At 46.3% G+C, this 13863-nt stretch overlaps 1 protein-coding gene across 1 annotated transcript; it reads left to right on the top strand.

Annotated features, from left to right (window-relative positions):
- Window positions 1-1327: 1327 nt before the first annotated feature.
- Window positions 1328-11220, top strand: LOC127007410 (uncharacterized). Its single transcript, XM_050878388.1, has 8 exons — window positions 1328-2655; window positions 3961-4116; window positions 5937-6023; window positions 8107-8241; window positions 9157-9246; window positions 9716-9934; window positions 10346-10578; window positions 10973-11220. The coding sequence occupies exons 1-8, from the start codon at window positions 1441-1443 to the stop codon at window positions 11094-11096; spliced, it is 2259 nt and encodes a 752-aa protein (XP_050734345.1). The 5' UTR covers window positions 1328-1440; the 3' UTR covers window positions 11097-11220.
- Window positions 11221-13863: the final 2643 nt, after the last annotated feature.

Raw genomic sequence — 13863 nt, 5'->3', positions numbered from 1 at the left:
GACACCTTTCCATCCGAAATTGACCTCTCTTTTGGCCACTCTTTACTTATGAGTATATGAGAGCAACAGTTAGCGGGCTTAGTTAGGGGCTCTCTGTGTTGTAAAAAACTACTACTACTACTACTACTACTACCACTACTACTACTACTATTACTACTACTACTACTACTACTACTACTACTACTACTACTACTACTACTACTACTACTACTACTACTACTACTACTACTATATACTGGCTCGGCTAAACGTGCGGTTGTGGGGTGGTTCAGCGTAGGGGATCCCCTTGTATAGCATTGCCGCGTGTCTTCTAGCCCGCAATGTAGAAATGTTCTAATGTAAGTAAAAACATGGCAAATATGATCAGCAAATATGCATACACATTTTATCTTAGTATTATAACGTATGAAAGAACAGTTAAGTTATTATGGACAAGATATCTATAAGCATATAAAGAAACGGCATACATATTTTACAGTGTTGCTAAAAAAAATACTATACACATTATTGAGTTTCCCTTTCGTTTTGGTGTGTGTAAGTAGTTTCACAATTATATTTAGATTATATCGTGAAGGAATGTACGTTAAAATATGCTGATAGAAGTCAGAAAAAAATACATTCAAATCCTCGAGAGAGAGAGAGAGAGAGAGAGAGAGAGAGAGAGAGAGAGAGAGAGAGAGAGAGAGAGAGAGAGAGAGAGAGAGAGAGAGAGAGAGAGAGAGAGAGAGAGAGAGAGAGAGAGAGAGAGAGAGAGAGAGAGAGAGAAAATACTAACAACTTAAACAATCGTGCTTGACTCAAGTAAAATTATATCTGTAAGTAAATTTGGTTTCGTAAGGGAGTTTTCCGAGGGCAGTTTTCCCACAAGAGTTCCCTTCTCCAGCCCCGCTTGTCAGTGTTTTGTTTTCGTAATTTCCGGCGCCATATAACCTGCAGACGAGGCCCTTAACGAGGAATATTAACTATCTTGATAATACTTCATAACGTGTCTCCTGTTTAAGAGTTCAAGGAAAAATAGTTGAACCCATCGTAGCTGCCCTGCCCTAAAAAAGTCACGGAGAGAAAACATTTCCTGCTCACTCACTGACAGACGACTGTGGCGTTACGTCACGGAGGAAATGATGGAAAAAAAACGAGAGGGGAGAAAGGATGGGAGAAAAGATTTGATCACCTTGCTGTTAAAACCAGGAAAAAAGTGCAGAGAGGTTGCATTCACACACACACACACACACACACACACACACACACACACACACACACATCTGTGGTCTCTCAGGAGTTGTCACCCACTGCCCTTGGTCGCCGCGTAATCACCCAGGCATAAGAGCGTGGCGCGCGACCCGTCTCCTTCACTTCTCAGCGGGACGCGGGGCGGGAAGACTCACCAACCTACTTGCTGCACGTCGCTTCGGGCTCACAGATTGTACTCGTGGATGGAAGATGAAGTATCACGGGGAACTTGAGGTGGAGGTTGTGAGTGGGGAGAACTTGACAGACAGGGACAACTGTCTCCTCCAGATCGTGAGGGGAGACTTGTCTGACATGTGGGTAACCGTCAAGCTCGGTTCAGCCACGATTCTTACCACTGGGGTGAGAAAGAATGCAGTCAGCATCGTGTGGGGAGAGCGCGTCATCCTCCCTGTGTGTGAAGCTGGAGATTACCTTAACATAACGGTGTGGGCCAAGGAACGCCTGAAGTCCAAGCGGGTTGGAAATGGCCGCATGCAGCTGGGCAGCCCTCACCAGGCGTGGAAGAAAGATGGTCCCGTGAACCTTAACGGAAGCAACGGTTGTGTCAATATGAAGATCATGTACACCCCGGCGGCCCAGGCACGAAGCGAAGACATCGAGGTTCCCAGGGCATACTTCCCGATGCACAATGGCGGAACAATGACCTTCTACCAGGACGCGCACACTGGCAAGGTCCCGGGCATCACTGAAAAGCGGGAGAATGCCTTCGAGGCCATGGCTGCTGCGATTCGCAGCGCCAAGAAGTTAATCTACATCGCTGGCTGGAGTCTGTGGACCGGGACGCGGTTAGAGCGGGGCGGGGAGACACTCGGCGAACTACTGAAGGGGAAGGCCAGAGAGGGCGTGCGAGTGTTGCTGCTGATCTGGAATGAGAAATTTTCGGCGGGCCTGTGTGCAGGTCTTGTTGGCACGTTCGACGAAGACACTGACCGTTACTTTGACAAGACAGGGGTGTATGTAGAGAAGGTCAGGAGAAAGCGTGACACCAAGTGTGCCATTAGAGAGAAAATTGTAGAGACCATTTGGTCTCACCATCAGAAAATCATGGTGGCTGACGATGGGAAGGGTGATCTTGTGGCGTTCTTTGGGGGCCAGGATATGACAAAGGGCCGCTGGGACACTCCTGAACACCAACTCTTCACAACGCTGGCGACAGACCATAAAGACGATTTCCACAATGGGTACATTAGCGTAAAGCCGAGCCAAGGGCCGCGCGAACCCTGGCATGACGTGCACGGGCGCCTCACGGGACGGGCGGCCATAGACCTCCTGAGGAACTTCGAGGAAAGATGGAGGAGGCAAGTCCCCGGAAAGGTGCATTTGCTTGTCCAGACCTACGAAGATGACCTCATCAAGGCACAGGAAGGAAAGGACGTTCAGAACGGCACCGTCTGGCAGATGCAGGTATGGAAAACACGAGATTGCTATGTTTGGGTGTTCGTGTATAATTCTGGTCTATGCTGGGACACTATAACGGGAGACTGTGTGTGTGTGTGTGTGTGTGTGTGTGTGTGTGTGTGTGTGTGTGTGTATGCGCGCGCGTGTGTGTGTGTTGTCATTACATAAACAAGTGGGCTAACAATATATTAAATGGGCAGTAGTAGTAGTGGTATTATTATTATTATTATTATTATTATTATTATTATTATTATTATTATTATTAGTAGTAGTAGTAGTAGTAGTAGTAGTAGTAGCTGTGGCGGCAGTAGTAATAGAATTAGTATGACCAAAAGTCGTAGTGTAGAAAATAAGAGCAGCATTTGAAGCAGCCGTGCACTCAGTCTTCCCTCGGACAACCTGAAACCTTGGCGGCCAGACGAGACTTTATCAGACAGGTATTTTTCCACGTCGTCAGGAAGGCGCGGCCAAAACATCCGTCTCGGAGGCCCTGAAGGTCTGTAAGGGGACTGGAGGGCGAGGGGCAACAAAAAGTGTGTCCTGAGAATACACCTTTGTCAGGGCGGGATGGCTGGACGAGACCACGCACAAAAATACACACACACACACACACACACACACACACACACACACACACACACACACACACACACACACACACACACACACACCCACACCCACACCCCCCCCCCACCCACCCACACACACACATTCTCCCGACGATTTAACGTGTGTAGATAAGGATAAATTTCTTGCCTGGACTTTGTGAGCCTATCTAGCAAACGTGAGACATAAACCATGCGGCGATAAAAAAAAAAAAAAAATATCGAGTCACGGAATCACGCGACACACGACCGTGACTTCACTAATCACGGGGTGGGGCTCACGACATTCTCTTTGGCCAGATGCATTGTGAGAAACCTTGCGTGGGGTTAACGTAACAATAAAAAAATCCGTTCGTATGCTTATCTCTGAATTCAGCCTGTTTCTGTAGCGTATTGTGCCTGCTTGTTCTCAGTTTTATGTTATGCGTATCAGGCTCCCACCACGACTATTTTCCAAGGCCACAGAGAAGATTAACTGGGTTTTCATCGGTAATATTCCCGCTCAGGAAACAGAAGTCGGGTAAAACTATCACTAGGATAAAAAAAACAGCCCATGAAAATCCCAGCAACTTCTACGAGAGGCTTTTCAAACAGGTGAGTGATGTACCAAGACATTTAAAAATACGGGCTTCAGCCTTACACAATCCGGCTGCCTTCAGAACTCCTTATCCCTGCCTTACGCTCACCTGTTGCCTCTCTCCCCCAGGTGGTGAGGTCGATCGATGGAGACTCGGCCGAGTTTAATAGCGCTCGAGTGGGCGTCCTGAACATGACAGATGGACGCGTGGTGGACTCCAGCGTACACCGGGCGTTTGTGCGCCTCGTACGGAAGGCGGAGAGGTTTCTGTACATCGAGAGCCAGGTAAAACGTCTTCTGCTGTCCTATGTTTGTTTATCTGTTGCTTCGTTGCTCTCAGGTGGGTTTTCCTGCTCTTTCGTGTGGGGGTTTCCTGAAGGTGTTTGTACGTGACCTTGACCACCTGCTGTCTGCTCTGCTCTCCGACTTCGGTTTTAATGAGTGTTTTCATTCTTTTTAATGAGCTTGTATTTTAACAGGCCGTAGTTCGTGCTCATTTCTCTCTGTTTTTGCATAATGACTAAATATTGTTTATATTGAGTGCTCTTTTCCTATTTCTTTATTATTTTATCTTTTTACAGTTCGTAGTTCGTGCTCTTTTCTCTTTGTGGCTGCATAATGGTTGACTTTGCTTTTATTGAGTGCTTTTTTACTCTTTCTTTATCATCCCATCTTATAATAGTCTGTAGTTTGTGTTCCTTTCTCTCTGTGTTTGCATTATGACAATACTCTAATTTAGGGTATAATGGATTTGCTGTTAGCGGCTGAACGAAAAGGAGTCAATGCAGTAACTCACATACCAAGAAAACAACACTACCTCCTCAATAACAACAACAATAAAAGCAGCAATAACAATCATGACCAACACCACCATCAACACATCTGGACCCTTTAAACACAACCAAGAAAACAACACTGCCTCCTCAATAACAACAACAACAAAAGCAGCAATAACAATCATGACCATTACCACCATCACCACCACAACAGCAATAAAAGGAAAGTCACCAGAGCACGGGCGTGAGGGATGACAGCACCGCCAGGGAGGGACACACGAGGGGCGCCACACACCTGATAGCTTGTCGAGGATCCTTTATTTTTTCTCCTCGATCCTTCCGGTGTCCTCGCTGACCTGCCCACCATCACGACCCTCTCTAGAATCTTGCTTACTCTCTGCTCATCCACGAGTCGAACGTTTAATATCCTGCGACTCTCCTTCTTTCTCTGCTAATTATACTTTTTCTCGCGTCTTCTGGCATTTCTCCAATTTTTATTTATCACCTTTTCTTCAGTTTATCTTTCTTTCTCGTCCTTCGTAAACCGTGAGGAAAAGGTCACCTCTTCGGAGCCTCAGTGATAAATGTTCCTCTTGCCTTGAAAAGCAGAAAAGAAAGAAATAGAGAAAGAAAGAGGAAGAAGAAGCAGAAGAAGCAAAAGAAGAAGCAGAAGCAGAAGCAGAAGAAGAAGAAGAAGAAGAAGAAGAAGGAAAAGAAGAAGAAGAAGAAGAAAAAGAAAAAGAAAAAGAAAAAGAAGAAAAAGAAAAAGAAGAAGAAGAAGAAGAAGAAAAAGAAAAAGAAAAAGAAGAAAAGAAGAAGAAAAAGAAGAAGAAGAAGAAGAAAAAGAAAAGAAGAGGAAGAGGAGGAGTAGGAAGTAGTAGAAATAGAAGAATATGAACAACAACAACAACAACAACAACAACAAGGACAACAACAACAAGATCAGGCAGAACAAGAAACACACCAAGAGGGAGAAGCCTTCGTCACGGTTATACGCGCACTTCGCTATCGGCTTTCCCAATTAAGGGTTCAATATTAAGAAAGCTCTTGGTGTTGACGTCAAGGTCGCGGCCACGGAATATACGCCTCCCCCGACACCCACACCCACCCACACACACACACACGCTTTACTTGTACCTGCAGCTGAACCTTTCCCTCCACGTAAACCCTCTAACCCACGAATTCACTTCACTCAATTATACGGATTCCCTTAACCCTCGTAGTAGTAACCAACTCATTAACAAACATTACAGAACAAAGAGAAACGCCTCTGAGACACTAACAAACTTTTTCTTTTCTTTCATTACCTCAGACTTCCTTCTCTTTCAGTACTTCATCGGGTCTGCGCAGGCGTGGAGTCAGGATCAAGACAGCTGCGCCAGAAACCTTGTGCCTCTGGAGATTGTGCAGCGCGTGGTAAGAATCCGGGATGAGGAGGAAACAAGGGAGGGGGAGGAGGCAGAGGAGGCGGCAGAGGGAAAGGTGGTGACGTGAAGGGGCGGCGTGAAGATGAGACAGGAGAGGGGCGGGGAAGGACTGCCAAAGGGTCGAGAAGCAAGAAAAAGAAAAGATGGGATAAAACAAAAAATAGCAATGGACAGAGAGAGGTAATAGAGGAGAGATAAAAAGATAGATAGATAGATAGATATTTAGGTTAACAGTGAGAGAGAGAGAGAGAGAGAGAGAGAGAGAGAGAGAGAGAGAGAGAGAGAGAGAGAGAGAGAGAGAGAGAGAGAGAGAGAGAGAGAGAGAGAGAGAGAGAGAGAGAGAGAGAGAGAGAGAGAGAGAGAGAGAGAGAGAGAGAGAGAGAGAGAGAGAGAGAGAGAGAGAGAGAGAGAGAGAGAGAGAGAGAGAGAGAGAGAGAGAGAGAGAGAGAGAGAGAGAGAGAGAGAGAGAGAGAGAGAGAGAGAAAAGAAAAAAGAGGAAAGATGAAGAGATGGAAAGAGATAGATAGATAGGCAGATAGATAGCTAGAGAGTGAAACATAGGGGAAACTGAAGCAAAATGGAGGGGAAAAAGTTGAGTCAGAGATGGGGGAGTTCGGGTCTAGCGGGGCGGAAGGGAGACAGACGAGAAAACCAGGTCGGTGCAACAAAATAAAAGGAAACGCTCGGAAAAAAAGGCAATAAAAGTGGAAAGGGATTCAGGAGTCAGGGCGAGGGAGGCGGAGGGGCTTACGGGCCTGATATTCTGAGGGAGACGGACGGAGAAAAAGAGACAGAGAAGGCAAGCGATGAAATAAAATAACAATGATACACGCAGCACGGAGGGAAGGAAATGCATATAGATGGTTTCTGAACGTGTTCCTAAACGATATGATGACTTAACCCGGTAGCTGCGGGGATCATGTTTCTTAATTAAGGGCCCCTATAAGCGAATTAATGAGAAAAAAACATCACTCACACACACCATTTCATAATATATATCAACGCATTTGTGATCAGTTTATGTATCAGCTATTTTTTGGGGTCTTTATCATGACAAAAATTTGTCCCCGTCGCTGCTACACGGTAAAGCCACAAATTTGTCCCGTCGCTGCTACACGGTAAAGCCACAAATTTGTCCCGTCGCTGCTACACGGTAAAGCCACAAATTTGTCCCGTCGCTGCTACACGGTAAAGCCACAAATTTGGCCCGTCGCTGCTACACGGTAAAGCCACAAATTTGGCCCGTCGCTGCTACACGGTAAAGCCACAAATTTGGCCCGTCGCTGCTACCGGGTTAAATACTAACTAACTAAAAATATTACGTTGTTATATATCTGAAAACATGTGTCTTTCTGTCTGTACCTTATATATCTTTCTGTTTGCATCACCAGTGCCTGTCTGTCTCACTCTCTACATCATTATCCTTCCATCATCATCAGCAATTTCCGTCTTTTTCCCTCATTGCCTCTTCTTCCGTTAATCCGTCTGTCTGCTTAGCTCTCTATCTGCTTGTCTATCCATCAGTAACATCAAAATCTGTCTGTCTGTCTCACTACCGAAATAACTTATCATCTTTATGCATCTCTCCTCTCATAGCTCTCTGTTTCTCTGTCTGTCTATCTGTTTGTTAGCTTCACTGTCTCTATATGTTACTGTCTATCTGTATCTTCATCCCTGTCTGTTTGTCATACTATTAAGATACCCTAACACCTGTCTACAACCCTTCCCCTCTCCCATGTCTGTCTTTCCCTGTCTCTGTCTGTCCGGCTGTCTGTTTTACTGTCTCTATATCCCGCTATCTGTATCTTAATTCCTGTCTGTTTGTCACACTACTAAGATACCCTAACATCTGTCTACAACCCTTCCCCCCTCCCATGTCTGTCTTTCCCTGTCTCTGTCTGTCCGGCTGTCGATTTTACTGTCTCTATATCCCGCTAAATGTACCTCCATCCCTGTCTGTTTGCCACACTACTAAGATACCCTAACATCTGTCTACAACCCTTCCCCCCTCCCATGTCTGTCTTTCCCTGTCTCTGCCCCGCCTTTCACTGACACGCGCTCCTCCCCTCCAGGTGAGCAAAATCCGGGCGTGCGAGGCGTTCCGCGTGTATCTGGTGCTCCCGCTGCTACCCGAGGGACACTTGCGGAACCCCGTCACCAGAAGCAGTGCCAAGGCCATCCTCCATTTCCAGTACCTCACGATACAGGTGGGTGGTTATTCTCCTTTTTTATTCTTTCTTTATCTATTTTTCTTTTATTTTCTTTACTCTACTTTGATTCACTTTACTTTACATTTCTTTCGTTTTTTCTTTCTTCCTTTCTACCTTTCTTTCTTTCTTTCCTTCTTTCTTTCTTTCTTCTTTCTTCTTTCTTTCTTTCTTTTTCTCATTTTCTTTCTTCCTTTCCTTCCCTCCTTCCTTCCTTCCTTTCTTTCATTCATTCATTCATTCTTTCTTTCTTTGTCTTTCTTTCTTCATTTATTTATTCATTTTGTTTGTTCATTTACTTATTTCTGTGTGTGTGAGATGCTAGACTATAATGGTTTGTTAATTAGGGAGGGTGGTGTTTGGGAAGAATATGTGGTATGTGATGGTAGTGTGGTATGTGGTGATTGTGTGGTGTGTAGTGGTGGTGGTGGTGGTGATAGTGGTGGTGATGGTGGTAGTTATGGTGATAGCTTAAGTAAAAAAAAAAGTGGTCGTGAAACTTGCTTGCCCCGCTTGATGTACAGATAAAAAAACAGGTTATTGGTGTTAGTACAGGCTGCGGTGGTGGTGGTGGTGGTGGCGATGGTGGAGGTGGAGGTGGAGGTGGTGGCGGTGGTGGTGGTGGGGACGATAGTTTGCATAAAAGTATATAATCATGAAAACCGCCCCCCCTCAAAAAAAAAAATAAATAAATAAATAAAAAAAAAATCTGCCGCAGCTGATAATAAAACTCATGATGACAGTGATGATAATGATGATGCTAAAACAACAACAACAACAACAACAACAACAACGAAAAACAAAATCTACAACAGCAACAACAATATAATTACGTATATACCATCAGACCTACTACTACTACTACTACTACTACTACCAATGATAATAACAATAATGATAATCTCTCCTCTCCAGATGATGTACCGGCGGATTGCTGAGGCCTTGTGTGAGACTGGCTCTGACCTGCACCCCACCGACTACCTCCTCGTGCTCTGCCTCGGCAAGGTGAACACACACACACACACACACACACACACACACACACACACACACACACACACACACACACAAATACTAGCCGTCTCCTTTCCCTTCCTCGAAATCGTACATTCATATTCATATTTTTTTATCCTTCTTTCCCGTAAACCTATAAAGCTTTTGTAATGGTAATTCTGAAGGCATTTAATTGATATTCTTCTTTTTAGTATTTATTCTCTTTATTTTTCTTATATTTTTTTTGTATTATTTTTTTGTCTTCTTTAATGTTCTTTTCTTTTTTAATCGTCGATACGCAATATAAGTCCTCGTATATTCGCTGTGGTTAAGGGCATTTTTTTTCATTTGTTTTCCTTTTTCTCTGTTCCTCTGGCCTTTTTTTTTTCTTAGCGGGCTTTTTATTCATTCACTTTTGCTCTTTAGCTGCTTCCTTTACTGTAAAAAAAAAACTAAAAAATCCTCGCTCTGACACCAACAGAAGGAGTCGCGGGCGCGTGTTCGTCAGGCGCTGGGCGGTGAGGAGCCGAGGAGGTGCAGTGAGGAGCGGGCGTGGCGGGACCGGTCTCGCTTCCTCATCTACGTGCACTCCAAGATGGCCCTCGCCGACGACACGCACGTCATCATCGGCTCGGCCAACATGAACGAGCGATCCATGGACGGCACCCGAGACACTGAGGTGGCCGTGTCTGCCCGCCAGGTGTGTGTGTGTAGGGGGATATGCTGGGTGTGGGTGTGGTTGTGGGGGTACCTAGTCTCAGTCTCTCTCTCTCTCTCTCTCTCTCTCTCTCTCTCTCTCTCTCTCTCTCTCTCTCTCTCTCTCTCTCTCTCTCTCTCTCTCTCTCTCTCTCTCTCTCTCTCTCTCTCTCTCTTTGATCACGGCCTTGCCCTTGAGTCTGGCACTGCTTTGTTATGCCCTCATGTGGGGGGAACAACGGCCATGTGTGTTTGCCTCGGCGAGCTTCATTTTAAGCTTCGCATCTCGCCCAGGCTTTGATATGAGGGAGTGGGAGGGGGAGGAGGAGGAGGAGGAGGCTAAATAGGATGCATGACGCGTTGTTTTTCGAGGATAAGGTGGATGCATTACGCTGACGTCACCTTTCGAATGCAGGTCAGAGTGAGGAAAAACAGCCCGAAGGAGGAGGCGGTGAGCGACGGGGACGTGGCCATGCTCCGCCGGTGCCTCTGGGCGGAACACACGTCCGGTCTGTCCGAGCAAGAGAAAGCCTTATCGGATCCGGCCTCCCTCTGCGCCATCAGAAGGATTAGAAGCCTCGCTGATGAGTCTTTGAACTCCTACGTCTACGGCGACCCTGATGTGGAGTCCAGGAGTCGCTTCATGAGGTGGGTGTTGAAGGACGTCTGGTGCTGTAAGAGGAATATATGACTGGAGTTGGAGATTATACGTGGTTGTTGTGGTGGCAGTGGTGGTGGTAGTGGTGGTGGTGGTGGCAGGGGGCGTTGAGGACACACATACACACACACAGGTGGTTCTCGTTGGGCCTGAATAGCTCACAGACGGGAGTAAAAATATAGCCAGTGACTATAAACATAAAGTGAGGGACATAAACACCCGGCAGCGACAGTACACTCGCAAAGAGCCATCATAAAGAGCAATTTTAGCTCTCTATAAAAACGTCCTTTCAGCCGCACTCTCATTCCCTTCCGCTTCCCATCGTGTTTATCCCCTTGAATATAAGCCTTATTTACATGTTTTCCCTTCCTCCTCTTCGCCAAGGTTCCCGCTGGAGGTGTCTCGGGAGGGTGAAGTGCGGGCCATGGAGGGGACGCCGACCATCCCTGACTTTGACATTCCCGTGGAGGGCGCGAAGGGGATCCTGCCGCCCATCTCGTTGCTGTAGATCAAGTCACGCACGCCGAGCCAAGAGTTGTGGCGCTCGTTTTCCGGCCTCGCTGCTGCTGCCACACGTCTTTTGTTTTCTTTGTTGTACTGTGCTGGAAACTAAACTACTCAATCACCCAGAACCACGCCCTTTCCTGTGTGCGTGTGTGTGTGTGTGTGTGTGTGTGTGTGTGTGTGTGTGTGTGTGTGTGTGTGTGTGTGTGTGTGTGTGTTGGGGAGATGAGTATGTTACCGCGTAGGTCTCCAGCGGATGAATCAAGGGAGGAGGAGGGGAGGAAAGGGGAGGGGAGAAGGGGGGAGAGAGTGGTGGGAGGGATGTGGGCCAGGTTGACAGAGGACTGTTTCAAGCCAGGGAGGGGGAGGGGGAAGAGGGGGGGCAGGGGGCTTATGGTCTTGTTTCACGGCCTGACGCGTAGGTCGTTACGGGAAACAAGGAAGGGGAACTTGGGGTCTGTGTGCCGAGCATGAAGTTACCAGTGAGCCTCCGGGCGCTGGAATGACGGGGTGGGGGGTTGGGAGGGGGTGGGGGGGAGGGAGGCACGAGGAGGGCTTCCCGCACGATATAGAAGGCGAGGTGGAAGGTAAGGCGAGGTGAAGGACGTTAAGGAAGGTAAGGGAAAGTAAAGGGTGTGGATGATGAGGAGGAAAGGTAAAGCAAGGTAAATAATGTAGAAGTTAAGGAAGGTAAGGGAAGGTAAAGGTGTGGATGGTGAGGGGAAAGGTAAAGTTAGGTTAAGGGAGCAACAGATGAGGAGGAAAGTTAGGCAAGGTAAAGGGTGTGGATTGTGAGGGGGACAGTTAATCCTCTTCTAAACCTCTTAAGCCTCTTCCATTTCCTCTTAACCCTCTTCTAAACTTCTTAAGAGGGAATGGAAGGGAATTATTAAGCAAGGTAAAGGGGATAAGGCTCGGGGGGGAACGTAAAGCAAGGAAAAGAGTATACAAAGTGAGAGGGAAGGTGAAATAGAGTAGAGGCTGTAGGTGAGGAAGACGCAAATCAGGGTTAAGGTTCCCGGCATTCTGTTACAACCTGGATCAGAAGGGAAGCGAGACATTCTGAGGAGGAGGAAGAGGAAGGTAAATGAGGAGTGTGATGTCCCTGGAATCCTCATGAAAAGGAAGGTAAAGAGGGTAACAATGAAGGTAAAGCCGAGTGAAGATTCTCAGCTTTACGTGCGAAGTGACAAAAATGGGGAGAGACATTCTGCAGGTAAGAAAGGTAAGTAAAGAGTATAATATCCCTTGAATCATGAAGAAAAAGAGGTTGTGGAAGGTGAGGACAGCGTATAGAGTGAAGGTTCCCAGCATCTCTTACAGGGTGATGAGAGTATGGGGACACATTGTACAGGTGAGGAAAGTAATGATGGAGCGTAATATTCCTCGAGTCATGGAAAGAAGAGGTTACAGATGTTAAGAAGAAAAAGAAAGTAGTGTGACAGTTCCAATAACTCAGATAGGAATAACACAAGACTCCTACTCTGCTTTCTCTTTTTATGTGTTGGAAAGTAAACAGGCGAAGATATATATTTGTGATATTTGTGTAATGAAAGACTGTATCAACAAAAAGCAACGCCATAACAGACGAAAATAATAATAAAGAAGACAGCGAAACATTCCATTAGCGAGGAAGGTAAATATGGAGTGTGGAATCCCTCGAATCTTCAAGAAAATAAGGCTGAAAGACTCCATCCAGGCCGGGAAATATCTCCTCAGTTTAATATGAAGGAGACGCAAGGAACTTTTCTTTGCATCCTTCAAGCAAGACATTCCTCCGTTCCCCAAGAATTTGAATTTGGAAACTATGACGCGGGGAAAGTTCGAGGATGACGATTTTTGCTTCTTTTTCTCTCGGTGTCGTGTTGTGTTGCTTGCCGGCGCCACGGATACCAAGAAGAAGCAATGGAGCGCGGAAGTGGTGCAGAGGTGGTAACGGTGAGGTGGTGGTGGTGGTGTTGGAGGTTATGGCGTGTGTGGTAATGGTGGTGGTGATGGCCTCGGGGTGAAGTGCTGCAGAGGTGGTAACGGTGAGGTGATGGTGGTGTTGGGGGTTATGACGTGTATGGTAATGGTGGTGGTGATGGCCTCGGGGTTAGTGTAAGGGTAATGGTGTGCGTAGTGGTGGTGGTGGTAGAGGTGGTGAATGTATTGATGGTGGTGGTGGTGGTGATAGCGATGATGCAACCTGTTATATCACAAGACAGCACGCATCAATCTAGTAAAAAGTAAAAAAAAAAGCGCTCAGCTAAAAAAAAAGTGCCTCATCTATACTTCCTACGAGTATTTTTTTTTACATCAATGGCAACAGCTAAAAGGCATAACAAGCAGAAAAAAAGGCCCGTCAAGCGCTACTCCAGTAAAAAAGTAGAGTGAAAGGTCTGACGAGAGGTCAATTTCGGTATAGAGAGGTGTCTTGATTCTCCCCTCCCTTCGTAATATAATATAGTTTTGGGCCATGTTAGATAAGTACAACCCCTCGTCACACCACAAAATAAAAAAAAAGGACTCCTGAAAGAACCTGTTTTTTTTTCTTACAACAAAGGAGGCAGCTCAAGGGCACACAAAAAAGGAAACAATAATAAGAAAAAGCCCGCTATTCGCTGCTCCTACAAAAAAGAATCAAAAGAGGTGGCCGAAAGAGAGGTCTGTTGGCTAAACCTTCTCTACGGCCGCGGTGACACTAATGACCTGAATCTAGAGAGCTCATATATAGAGGTGAAGGCTGTGGGCGAGGCGCGGTAATAGTGGTTAAAGGGGAGGTGAGAGGC

This window comes from Eriocheir sinensis, chromosome 35 (genome assembly GCF_024679095.1).
Source record: "Eriocheir sinensis breed Jianghai 21 chromosome 35, ASM2467909v1, whole genome shotgun sequence".
Classification (NCBI taxonomy): domain Eukaryota; kingdom Metazoa; phylum Arthropoda; class Malacostraca; order Decapoda; family Varunidae; genus Eriocheir; species Eriocheir sinensis.
The sequence above is the reverse complement of the archived record's forward strand: the minus strand, read 5'-3'. Positions and strand labels throughout refer to the sequence as shown.